We start from the raw sequence: 14,098 nt of genomic DNA on the forward strand, positions 1-14,098 counted from the left end.
TGTGCAAACTGCTCGATCATATGGTGAGCCGGCAATTGTGTTGGCTCCATCCCAGAGCAGTTTTTGCATTGACAACCTGGTGTACCTGGAGTCTGCCATCCGAACAGCCTTTCTCGGCCGTCATCACCTATTGCCTTTTTTTTTTTTTGACGAAAGCCTATGAAACTACTTGGCCACACCATGTTCTCGCTACATTCCACAAGTGGAATCTCTGGGACCCACTCCCAATTTTTATACAGAAATTTTTGTTACTCTGCACTTTCAGAGTTTGAGTCAGTGCTGCACACAGTTCCCCCGCATATCCAAGAGAATGGGGTCCTGCAGGGCTCTGTACTGAGTGTCCCACTCTTTTTTAGTGGCAATGAATGGTCTCGCAGCAGTTGTGGGGTGCTCAGTATCATCCTTCTTATATACTGGTGACTTCTGTATGCCCTTTTGCTCATCTGCTATTGGTGTGGCTGAACATTGACTGCAGGGAACTCTACGAAAGGTGCAGTCATCACTCACGCATGGCTTTCAGTTTTCAGCTGCCAAGACTTGGATCATGCACATCTGTCACCGACATACAGTTCACCCACACCCACAACTTTACCTTGATGACCATCTGCTTAATATAGTGGAATATTGTTGCTTTTTAGGGCTGGTTTTCAGTGCCCGCTTAACTTCGATTCCCCATCTTCCCCAACTTAAGCAAAAGTGCTGGCAGCACAATAACATTCTTTGATGCTTCCCAGCATTGCAGATGGTGGACCCTTATACATCACTGTGAAGTTTGACTTGTGACGGGAGCTTTCCAAACAAGCCCTGTGAACAGCCTACTCACAAAGCTGAGGTTTTTCCATCACATCAGGCAGCAACAACTGCATGCAAATTATACTACGCACATTCGTAGCTTGCCTAATCATCCAAATTACTGTCTCCTTTTCCCTAAGATGGTGAGCCATCTCCTACAACGGCAGTCCAGTTTGGGCAGTACAATTGCAGTCTGTGTCTGGTCCCCTTCTCACTGAACTTGAGTCTTCCCTTTACCACCTCTCCTCCGAGTCCACTCACGTACATCTCCGTGATGTATACCTCAACCGTAGTTTCATCTAGACATCTCACAAGTGCCAAAAGACTCAGTTCACCCTGAGTCTCTCTGTCACATGTTTCTCTCTATTCTTGACATTTCCCAGGGTTCAGAGGTAGCTTACAACGATGGCTTGATGGATGAGTGTCACGTTGGGTTTGCTTATGCTCCTGTAGGCCATACTGGAAAGCACTCCTTGCCATATGGCTGCAGTAATTTCACTGCAGAACTGGTACCCATCTCTCACACTCTTGAGAATATCCATTCCTGCATCAGGGAGTCGTCCTTCATTTGTAGCAACTCCTTGAGCACCTTACAAGCTGTCAACAAGTGCTATCCTCACCATCCTTTGGTGGTGGCCATCAAAAGAATCCATTTACATCCTCAGACAACATTGATGCTCAGTGGTCGTCTTATGTACCCCAGGACACATCATAATTCCAGGAAATGAACTTGCCAACAGGGTAGCCAAAGAGGTTATTCATAAACCGAGTAAGGAGATTGGAATACTAGACTCTGATCTGTGATCGATATTCCACTACAAGGTTTTTGGGCTCTGGAATACAGAATGTCGCTCCCTGACTTTGCCGAATAAGTTACGTTTAGTAAAGCAGTCAATGAATGTGTGCTAGTCTGCCATGCAAGCCCCTCACAAGGAATCAGTTGTCCTTTGCTGGCTCCACATTGGATGTACTTGGCTGACTCATGGTCATCTCCTATGTTGCAAGGATCCACTTCAGTGTTGCTGTGGTTCAAGCTTGACAGTGGTCCACATCTCGGTGGACTGTCCAATTTTAGCCACCCTGGGGCAGACTGTTAACCTTCCTGATGCACTACAGTGCCTCTATGGCTGATCTAGTTTTAAGTTTTATCCAAGAGGTTTTTTTTATCACTCATTCTAAGGGTGGGTGTCTGGCTTTTTATCCTAGGCCTTCATCCTACCTGCATTTTAACTCTTCCTCACTGCCTCTGGTGCTGTCTATTCAACTTGGTGTTCATCTTTCCACTGTCTGTGTTTCTCTTACCTTGTGTTTTTAGGCTGGATATTTTAGTGTGTTGCAGAGTGGCTGGCTCATCCTTTTTTATTCTTGCGATCAGTTAGCCCAGGCCATCTCCTCTATTGTTTTAACACCTTCTCTTGCTTTTTTTCCTTTTAGTTAATGTTTTCAATTTTGGCTTGCTACTTTTGTTTTCTCCTTAAGTGTGGTTATACTTAGTTTTCCGTATTTTGCTCCTTCCCCAGATTTCAGGCAATAGTATTCTTTTGGGGTATGGTTTTAATCTGAGACCTGTGTGACTAAGGGAAAAGCGGCTGATGACCATGCAGTTAAGTCCCATTACTGTATGAACCAACCAACCAACCAACCGATCACTAACACTCATATAGTTCCAAAAAACGACAGCCATGAATCTAACAGTGTGGGTTATATGATTGTGAAAATATTTGAAGCACAGGTGGTCACAGGAGAGAAGTGGAGAAGATTAAAAACATCATGCCACTAGAGAAGGAAAAAGGATGACATGTATTATCTTGGAAACTTTCTTAATAATTGCCCTTCATCTTCCTTCCTCCCCTGCCCCCTTCCACACTCTGAAATATTGGCCTGACCTCTCAGGGCCCCCGGTATATGACCCCATTGTTTCACTCTAGGTAATGAAACATTGGTTCACTATTTGAAGATAGAGACAAAACTTCAATCTCTTACGTGGTGGGACACAATACACAATCATCCGGGAACAAGAAATTCAAGGAAGCTCTCTCTGCAGGGCAAGACATTGTTATCGTCTTTGGATCTTAACTGTGAATGCAGTGCTAAGAGGTGCAATTATTAATTTACAGGTACATTTCACCACACAGGAAGAGGTCAGTGACAGTTCCAACTGAATTTGCCTCAGGAAGATTCCAGTACAAGTGTTTCTGTAGCACAATAATGTTCACCTTCACTGAACCATTATTGACCAGTCATCCTATAGCTCAGATGTGGTGCCATTAGACTTGTATCCACATGGCCGTGCGGTTCTAGGTGCTATGGTCTGGAGCCGAGTGACCGCTACGGTCGCAGGTTCGAATCCTGCCTCGGGCATGGATGTGTGTGATGTCCTTAGGTTAGTTAGGTTTAATTAGTTCTAAGTTCTAGGCGACTGATGACCTCAGAAATTAAGTCGCATAGTGCTCAGAGCCATTTGAACCATTTGTATCCCACATGGGCAGAGAACTCCCTTTTGAAAATAACTCCTACTGCTTCCGGGTTACAACTGGTACCAGTGAAGGATATTTCCACTTCCTGCAACCTTACATTGAAGCCATTCAAAATGGAAAAGACATAAACAAAAACTGTACAAACATCTATTGCCAGCATCACAAGATTAAACAAATCAGTAAATGTGTGGAAAGAAAAGGAAAAATGGGCAGTGAGTAAGTGGCTGTGGTGGATGGTGTAATGTTACTGTCTGAATGACACTGGTAGATGCTGCAGATAGACTTACGTAAAAGTGCATGGACTATCATGACTTTCAGAACTCCTATATCATTCTCTATGAAGAGAATGGATAGGTAGGGGGAAGTTAAAAAGGAAGGGGTAGGCCATTCAGTTTCCAGGATGAGAAGGGGCCCACCTGTTATGTGGATGAGGGGTCTGGCCAGCAATTCTCCCTCATAACTCTATAGATTTTTCAAATGAATTTTCCTTTTTATACACAAATGAAGGCTTCAGTAGATACATCATGTTCAGTTCACTTTATTGAAGTTAAATCTCCTTGAAATTACAGACACATTTATATTGTTGTTCATAGTTGTCATTGGTATTATTTGGAGCATACTGCATCTTCTTTTTGCATGGTTGGAATGCTCTGTGGAAGATTATTAACATCAGTGCACATATTACTTGTACCAAACATTTACCTGAATTACTTGAAGTAGCTTGCCACTTTCATATAGCTTTATTTATGACAACATGCGTTTTGGTTTCCACCCATCTTGTTTGCATAATACATTTATGTCTTCATCAGTACTATGTTTTTTTATATTTATTTATTTAATTTTTTTTAATTGCAAGTCGGTTGGCCACGTTACAAATGCAGTGCTGCATCAACACATCTGTAAATTTAAAAGTGTGTGTGTGTGTGTGTGTGTGTGTGTGTGTGTGTGTGTGTGTGTGCTATGTATAGAAATGCAAACCATGGAGCTACAAGCTATAGAAAGAGGCAGATAAAGTCAACAAAGAGTAGGATTGATGAAGTATGTGTGTTATACACCAGTTGAAAATGAGTGAAGATCTGAAACATGTCTTGACATAAATAAGTTACATAAAAGTGGCAGCTTGTTGCATCTTCATGTAGTTTAATTCACAGTCATGGACTCCAACAGTCATCATGATGGACAAATTAAATTCTAACCTGTAGCCGAAAGACCTACATTAAGTCCCATTGTTTTGTTAAAGAATTTTACCTGGCTGGCATCGTAAGTAGGCTTTTGCTGTGAAACTATAAATTGGCGATTCAGATAAACAAAGGCCTGCATAGGTCCGTATTACTAGAAGCGATCATTACAGTACAGTGTGTGTGTGTGTGTGTGTGTGTGTGTGTGTGTGTGTGTGTGTGAGAGAGAGAGAGAGAGAGAGGGAGAGAGAGAGAGAGAGAGAGAGAGAGAGAGAGAGAGAATAAAGCATTTTGATTGCATCATATAAACAGTTTGACTGTATTCTTTTTACATGTGCGTGTAATGTAAGTACAAGCTGCAACTCACATATATTAAAGAAAATTTTGACTAATAACAACATGACATTAAACTTAAATTGTTTTGTGGAGTTTCATGTTTGCTTAATGCAGAATGAACATGATTTTCAATTCGTTCATTTATATTTTTTAAAAGGTGATTAGTTACTGTGTAATAATACATCATAGTCTCTACATTTCCCTATCACTGATGAGGGACAAATATTAAGTTTTATAAAATATTTTGTTAAAGGTCTCAGCCCTTGAATCTGCAATCGCTGACAAGAAACGTCAGGTGGAGAATCTTGTCACAGAAATGAAAGAAGCTAATTTGCAAAGCCTTGCTATAGCTCCTGCAGATGAAATAAAACACTTGTTAGAAGGTATTTATATCTTAAATAAATGTTGTAATTTAGCTATTATGTTATTTCAGGGTTTAACTAGCATCAGTTAATGACATGTGACTGTTGTACACTATGTGATCAAAAGTATCCGGACACCCCCAAAAACATATGTTTTTTGTATTAGGTGCATTGTGCTGTGAATTAGGGCCAGGTACTCATGAGAGAGCAGAATGGGGCACTTTGCGGAACTTACGGACCTTGTACGTTGTCAGGTGATTGGGTGTCACTCGTGTCATACGTCTGTACGCAAGATTTCCACACTCCTAAACACCCTTAGGTCCACAGTTTCCAATGTGATAGTGAAGTGGAAATGTGAAGGGACACGTACAGCACAAAAGTGTACAGGTCGACCTTGTCTGTTGGCTGATAGAGGCCGCCGACAGTTGAAGAGGGTCATAATGTGTAATAGGCAGACATTTATCCAGACCATCACACAGGAATTCCAAACTGCATCAGGATCCACTGCAAGTACTATGACAGTTAGGCGGGAGGTGAGAAAACATGGATTTCATGGTTGAGCAGCTGCTCATAAGCCACACATCACGCCAGTAAATGCGAAACGATGCCTCGCTTGGTGTAAGGAGCATAAATATTGGACAATTGAACAGTGGAAAAATGTTGTGTGGAGTGACGAATCACCGTACATAATGCGTCAATCCTACGGCAGGTTGTGGGTATGGGGAATGACCGGTGAACGTCATCTGTCAGCGTATGTAGTGCCAACAGTAAAATTCGGAGGCGGTGGTGCTATGGTGTGGTCATGTTTTTCATGGAGAGGGCTTGCACCCCTTGTTGTTTTGTGTGGCACTATCACAGCACAGGCGTACATTGATGTTTTAAGCACCTTCTTGCTTCCCACTGTTGAAGAGCAATGTGGGTATGGCAATTGTATCTTTCAACATGATTGAGCACCTGTTCATAATGCATGGCCTGTGGCGGAGTGTTTACAGGACAATAACATCCCTGTAATAGACTGGCCTGCACAGAGTCCTGACCTGAATCCTATAGAACACCTTTGAGATGTTTTAGAACACTGACTTCATGCCAGGCCTCACTGACCGACATCAATACCTCTCTTCAGTGCAGCACTCTGTGAAGAATGGGCTGCCATTCTACAAGAAACCTTCCAGCTCCTGACTGAACGTATGCCTACGAGAGTGGAAGCTGTCATCAAGGCTAAGGGTGAGCTAATACCATATTGAATTCCAGCATTACCAATGGAGGCGCCACAAACTCGGAAGTCATTTTCAGGCAGGTGTCCACATACTTTTGATCACTTAGTGTACTTACTGCTTTTAGAGATTGTATTTAACATTTTTGTAATCATTGTATGAGTCATGTAGACTGCATTATGTAAACTACTGTTATCTGTGTATGGTGCTATATCTTCTAATTTTCCAGATTACATTATTAGGTGTATTAGCACAAATAAAACCAAGAAAAATTGATACAGTGGTGGAAAACCCAGGATGGAATATAAAAAGTGATACGTAAAGGAAACCAGTTGCCATACTATCCGATCAAAAGTATCTGTACACCTCTACGTAGTGCGGAATTCACTACTAGATGTCAAGATAGGCAGACCCAACAGTGTAAAAGAAGACAAGGGGTATTGTGTTAGTAAAGAAGCGATAACAGCAGAAGGAATCAGTCAGAAACTGAGTTATATTGAATGTGGACTAGTCATTGGATGTCACGTGAGTAACACTCAGGGACACTTCAACCCTTTTAAAGCTGATGTGCTTGTGAAATGGAAATATGAAGGAACAACCATAGCTAAACCAAGACCGTGGAGACCTCGTGTACTGACAGGGATTGTCGAGCATTACGGCAGCACAATGACTGTGTGTAGGGAATTAAAAAGAATGGGGTACAGTGGTCGAGTAGCTTCTCATAAACCACACATTTTTGTAATCAGTGCTTGTGTTGGTATAAAGAGTGACGGCACTGGATTGGATGACTGGAAACGAGTGATTTGAAGTGATTAATCATGCTATACCCTGTGGCAGTCCAACAGAAGGGTTTGAGTTTGTCAGGTGCCTGGAGAACGTTACCTGTCATAATATTTAGTGCAAACAGTGGAGTACAGAGGTGGTGATTTGCGGTATGGGGATGTTTCTCGATATTGTGTATGATCCCTTTATTGCACTTAAGAAAACACCAAATGTGGAAGGACATGAAAACAGATTACAATATTGTGTATTGTGTACAGCTGAGGAACAGTTCAAGGTGGTGATTGTTTGTATCATCTTGACAATGAAGTTGGCCATAAATCCATTAACTATGAGGTAAAGTTTTATGGACAATAACATTCCTGAAATGGACTAGCCTGCCCACAGTCGCGACCTGAACCCAATGATACACCTTAGGAATGAATTAGAACATCAACTTTGCTCCAGACTGCAGCCTTCAATATCACTACCTCCTCAGGTTTAGGCTCTTGAGGAAGAATGGACTGCCATTCAGACACCAGCTGAGTTCAAGCTGTCATAATGGCGAAGGGCGGACACATCCCATATTGATGTCCATTAATAGGTGTCTGGATTTTTGTTGAGATGGTGTATTGTGAATGATCTGTACTATTATCATTATCAGATTAGGGTGTAGTTGCCTGTTGACACATCAAAGAGATTAAAAAACATTCTGCGCTTGATATTGGTACTGTCTCTCAGTTTAGTAGGTTTAGATTATGTAACTAATTGTGCAATGGCTACATCAAAGAATCAGTACATATGTGTTGTTATTTATTAATTGTCCAATTTCTTTGGGCCTGCGGATATCAACGATGATGGCAAGTAAGCTCTTAAAACTGTCAGGCATGACCAGAAATAATCACATTCAAGAATATAGCAAAACTTAATTAAAAGCTAGCTAAACATAATTTTAAAACATTTAGTGCAAGATACAGAAGTGCAGTTGCCCTTGGCATAAATTCAGACCAATGGGATTCTAAAGAAAATAAAAATCTACTTAGATGTGACAAAAATATGGAATTTACTAAGAAAATGGAAATAACTATGTGGCAATCAGAAAAATGGAAGTACAGGTAAACCTACATCATCAGTGGAATTCAGTGTAAAGCTGTGTCTCTCCAATCATGAACAGGGCACTGCAGTTCATGTATGTAATTCAGTTTTTCAATATGCCTTGAAGCATTTAAAATTGAAGCTTAGACAGTGTCCATAATGACACATTGCAGCCGGAAGGGTTGTCAACATGCTAAGTAGTACACTGAATTGCCGTCATCCAAACAAAATGACAAAGATCTGCCTTGTAATGGTTGCCTTCAATCGACAGTTTAGCTAATGATCTACCCACAAATTATGGCTTGTAGTTACCGTGAGAAGAATGCAACAATACTGATGGCTGCCTTTTATAAGCAACTAAAATGGTTGCATTGAACCAGATGGTAGTGACAGTCTCCACATGATAAATTTGGCCTCTATTCATATGCTACAAACAAGCGCAAAAATTCTATGCTGCTCCCCGCGCCACACACACACACACACACACACACACACACACACACACACACACACACACACGCATCCCAACCCCCTAACAGCACCGTGGTGTGCAAATGAGATGGGCTAGTCAATACCTGGAACAAAACCTGGATCAGTGACACTGAGTTATCTTCACTGACAAGTGCAGGATTTATCTCATATCTGATGATTGTCATAGAGGAGTATGGAGGTTGCCAGGTTCTAATGCACATCTGAGGCATGCAGTCCCTCTTGTTCAGCAGAGATGTGAGTCAGTCACGGTTCAGGCCGTTACAGTGTACTGATGTCGGACACCTCTCATTTCTCTTGCAGATAATTTGAGGGCTGTGAAGCGTGAAGACCGGATACTCCAGGCTTTCGCCCAGCCCTACAGTCAGCATTACAGGAATGGGGTTTTCATTCCATATGAAAAAGCACTAGCATACCACGCCCCGCCCCACTCCACCCACTTTGCATAAACCTTCTTCCAGGAGGCAGGAATTGACCTAATGGAATGGTCTGCTGCTGTTGTGAACCCGATTGAACATGCCTGAGACCAGTTATAACTTGCAATGCATTGTTACAGAAAGCCTCCTCACACCGAGTGACCTCACTAGGGCTGCTGTCGAAAGTTGGGACAGGCCTGAACTGAAGCAACTTGATCACCTTTTGGATAACGTGACAAGGAGGATCCAAGAGCATATTGTTATGATACTGAATGTTATCCAGCAGCAATTTTGATTCCACTGATATGTGGATTGGAACAGGCTGGTTCATTTTTGCTGTAGTTTTGTTTTTATTTCACAGAAATTTTTGTTATACACACATCAAAAAAAGTTTTGCATCACCCAGTTCCCAGAACTCCTGAAAATAGACATTGACTGTGGATACTGTACCACAGACACAGTCCCTTTGACTGTTCAGAGATGTCACTAAACCAGTCAAAAGATACAACCATATGAGCACTGCCTGTTATACGGAGAGGGTCCGACAGTCAATCAGCTCCAGTCATTCCACCGAGAAGGAGTTACACAGCTCATGTTGTCTGTAGTTCGACAATGCATAAACGGTCAGTACTGCGCTTCGATCGTGTCCACATTGTTACTTTGTGCCAGGAAGGTCTCTCGACAAGGGAAGTGTGTAGACATCTCGGAGTGAACCAAAGCGATGTTGTTCGGACGTGGAGGAGATACAGATCGACAGGAATTGTCGATGACGTGCCTTGCTCAGGCCGCCCGAGGGCTACTACTGCATTGGGTGACCACTACCTACGGATTATGGCTCGGAGGAACCCTGACAGCAACATGACCGTGTTGAATAATGCTTTTTATGCAGCTACAGGACATCGTGTTATGACTCAAACTGTGCGCAATAGGCTGCACGATGTGCAACTTCACTCCCAATGTCCACGGTAAGATCGATCTTTGCAACCACGACGCCATGCAGTGCGGTACAGATAGGCCCAACGTTCCGAATGGGCCACTCGGGATTGTTAGTTGGCATCACGTTCTCTTCACCGATGAGTGTCGCATAACACTTCAACCAGACAATCGTCGGAGGCGTGTTTAGAGGCAACCCAGTCAGGCTGAACGCCTTAGACACACAGTCCAGTGAGTGCAGCAAGGTGGAGGTTCCCTGCTGTTTTGGGGTGGCATTATGTGGGGCCAACATACGCCACTGGTAGTCATGGAAGGGCTGTATGATATGTGAATGCCATTCTCCAACCGATAAAGCTGTGCATAGCTTATTGGCGAGGCATTCGTCTTCATGGACAACAATTTGTGCCCCCATCGTGCACATCTTGTGAATGACTTCCTGCAGGATAATGACATCGCTTGACTAGAGCGGCGCCAGCATGTTCTCCAAACATGCCTGGGATAGATTGAAAAGGGCTGTTTATTGTCGACGTGGCCCAGCAACTGCTCTGAGGGATCTACGCCCAATTGCAGGCCCCAGTGAAATGCGTGTTTCTGCTACAAAACAAGGAATAAAAAAATGTACAAGCATGCTGTGAGTAAATTTTGTGTGAGAAAGAAAAAGTTTGATGTGCCAGACGTTATTGTTAGATTTTACAATCCCTTCTACATCACAAAAGCATTGGTTTACATTGTTATAATGCATAATAATGTGTTGTTACATAATTTTTTGCATTGTTTAACATTTTATTAAACATTTTTCTTCTAAATTTCATTGCTTTCTTTAGTTTCTGCTCCAAAATGAATATCATTTGTTTGTGTGTGTGTGTGTAAGTAATCAAAATTGGACCCCGACTTACATGAATACAGTTTATACTGTTGTCGCTCTGTGCTACCTGTTGTGTAAGTCTGGGGTATTACTATATTTAGTGCAGATTAAGTTTTCCCATGAACACTGTTTGTCATCATAACTCTGCATACAATTGCAATAAATATCCAAAGTAGATTTGTTAGTGTTCATAAATATGCTGCCATTTTGTCCTTTGTGGTAATGTAGGGTGATGGTACCTCAGTACAACACTTCAGTGATTTCAGAAATATTAACAAGTTGAAACATGTTTAAAGATGTTATAACACAAGATAAATACAAAAGGTAGAACATTGTCAAGAAACAAGCTCGGCAAATGAATTCTGGCTTTTTTCTGAAATCGGTTGAAACAACAGCCTTTTAAATGGCCCTTCATACGCACATACCTACTTTTCAATTCCAGATATGTGCAAAGTTACATCAAACTTCTAAGTGTAATAGATCATGTCATGTGGAGCAACCATTAGAGGCAAAATGTTCTCTCATGTTTTCTGGCACACTAGGTGTCCTTTAGTATTTTCTGGTCCTGGTATGATGAAATTTTACAGAAGTAGCAGGCTATACTAACCAAGTGTGCTGCATACTACCTACACCAGTATACTGATAGTGATTTTCAATAAGAAAACCTTAAGAATGAATGTCTCTCAGCTGAGAAAGATACTTTAGGAGAGGATAAGGACTTTAATATGGCTGGGCCACCCTCTTTCATGTAGAGTGGATGACTGGATTATATATAACACACAAGGCATATGCACACCTCACAGTGCTTATGCCCTGGTGCTGCTTCTCTGGGGCTTAACCAATGCAAATGCCTAGCATTGCCAGGAATTGTCAGCAAAAATTTTGTCTCTAACAAAAGGGGGCAGGGGGGTTTCATTATGACACATATATATAATGTGTGTGTGTGTGTGTGTGTGTGTGTGTGTGTGTGTGTGTGTGTGTGTGTGTGTGTGTGACATGCATTGTGAAAACTTGCTTCTACTACCAAGACTTAAATTTTTGGGTTAAGTGTAATTGAAAACCTTAATACATTTATGGAATATGGTAGAAGACTTTATTAAAACAATAAATATGTTTTCAAAATTTTAAAACATTAAATACTGTTTGTATTGTGAGGGTTAATAAGGAAGTTAAGTGATTATTACCTGTTTTTGTATTAAATTTTCATTTCAAATTTTCTAGGTCCCCATAAACCAGGAAGCACTCGCAAGATGATTGGTTCTCCCAGACAACTAGAAAATGCTGTTCCTACAAGTAAAAATCCCCATGGTGTGTGGGTGTAATGGTTTACATGTTCACATGTACCAGATTGTGCATATCTGAAAAGTACTTTACCATAGTTGTGTATTTAATGAATGAAGCTGTATTTAATTTTTTTAATGTTTGTGTATTTAATGATAAAAAAGTCATAATTTTCACCAGTCTTTCAGCCAACACACATTTTTTTCCAGTAAACACTGAAGAACCAAAGTAGAAAACTTTTATTGTTAAAATAATTTTTGTGGTTCTGTTTAAGATGATTTCTATTTGTATGCTTGTAATTTTGGGAAATACAAGTGTATTTTCTAGTAAGGCAAAAATAGAAACTGAATGCTTCACTTTCTGTCTGTTACTTGTAACTCTGATATTTAGAATTACATTGTTTTCATGTTGATAAAATCAAGTAGACTTATAACGTTAATATCAACCACTGTGGGTGTTATCTGCATTAAGGCATGGGTCAAGAACCTTCAAAACTGTCATCAAAATTTATATTCTCTTAAGCATTTCTTACATTAAATGCAGAGTAAATTTTGAAAAATGACACGTTTCATTGATCCATATTGCAGACTGCTGTCATCAGTGGTGTATTTTTCTATCTGACTGCTCAATTATGTGTCTTGAGTTTAAATATAGAGATTTAATCCTCAATTCTATTGGTTTTGCACCTACTTTTGCAATAGTCCATTTACAAAAATATACTGCATGTAATATTATTATTTCAGTGCACTCTATTGATGAGTACAGGCTTTGTGAGTAATATATTTTGCACTTAGTGTGTGTGAAATTGTTACGTCCCAAAATTTAGAACTGGTAAAAATATACAATTGCACAAGCATTGACTGTACACACAATTTTGTGTGATTTATTTTTAATTGACTGTTACATGTATTTATATTTTCTAAAGCAATGTGAATATACTTTTGTCTTTTTAAGTTTTTGAAAGAAGGGGGAAGACACCGTGAACAAAATACACCCATTAGAGGTGAAAAAATGCATTTAGCAGAAAAATATTGTTAGATGAATAATTCATGTATATTTACAAATGAAAATGCAATATCTACCATATTTACACCAATTATTTATGACCTGTACAGCTTTTGTGCAGTGTGAAAGGAAAGTTCATATCATAATACGTATACAATAAAAAGTGAAGTGTTATGAAAATTTTTTGTCGTACATTTATGTTGTAGAATACACTGTATGTGCTCCCATTCACATTTGAAAGCAACAGGGTGTTGTGTATTTTTTCCTAATGTTAAAAAATTCATAGAATTACTAACAATCTGAAGTGTGACAGTTTAATTTTCTGTTTCATGATATGGGGGAGTAATGTACACACATCCACACATATCATTTCCTTCTTGTTGATGGAGCTGTGAGTTTTCTGTTAGCAAACAAGGTCATCGTTGAAATAGAAAAGACTGTTATTAATTATTATATAGCAAACTTACACCATACTTCATTGTAATTGCAATCATTTAAATAAAGGAACCTTATATGGATCACAGTTTTGTATTGTTTAATACTAGTTTCAGTCTGCACTGCAGATCTTCGTCAGGCCTAAGTTGGAGCAGTAAAAAAAGGCAACTACAGTAAAGAATTTCAAAAGTTTGATATTACAATATTGCCACCAAAGACTGTGCAAATTACACAAGTAAAAAACTAAACATCATTCACAGATTAGGCCTTAAGGCTGTTGTGACAGACCACATGCTGCCTACAAGTCAGTACAAGAAGTAATCTATGGTCATGGGACGTGATCAGTACACTGCCAATTCCGCTAACCATTACTGGCTGTAGATGAATCCCAATGATGCCGCTATTTCTTTGTTCAAGCAGCTCCTCATTTGGTCTCAGAAGGGATGAATGGACCGTATACC

The 14,098-nt window shown here is 40.4% G+C and overlaps 1 protein-coding gene across 2 annotated transcripts in view; it reads left to right on the forward strand.

The window, feature by feature from the left end:
• LOC126184534 (ras association domain-containing protein 8) overlaps positions 1 to 13,694 on the forward strand; it is a 91,781-nt gene extending 78,087 nt beyond the window's left edge. The window contains exons 8-9 of one of the 2 annotated variants that reach the window (XM_049926940.1): positions 5,037 to 5,166; positions 12,138 to 13,694. In XM_049926940.1, coding sequence (XP_049782897.1) covers positions 5,037 to 5,166; positions 12,138 to 12,238 — 231 coding nt within the window. In that variant the 3' untranslated portion in view covers positions 12,239 to 13,694. The remainder of the gene's footprint in view (positions 1 to 5,036; positions 5,167 to 12,137) is intronic. The other variant, XM_049926939.1, reaches the window with a different exon arrangement.
• Positions 13,695 to 14,098: the final 404 nt, after the last annotated feature.

This window comes from Schistocerca cancellata, chromosome 4, assembly GCF_023864275.1.
Source record: "Schistocerca cancellata isolate TAMUIC-IGC-003103 chromosome 4, iqSchCanc2.1, whole genome shotgun sequence".
In the NCBI taxonomy this organism is placed as follows: domain Eukaryota; kingdom Metazoa; phylum Arthropoda; class Insecta; order Orthoptera; family Acrididae; genus Schistocerca; species Schistocerca cancellata.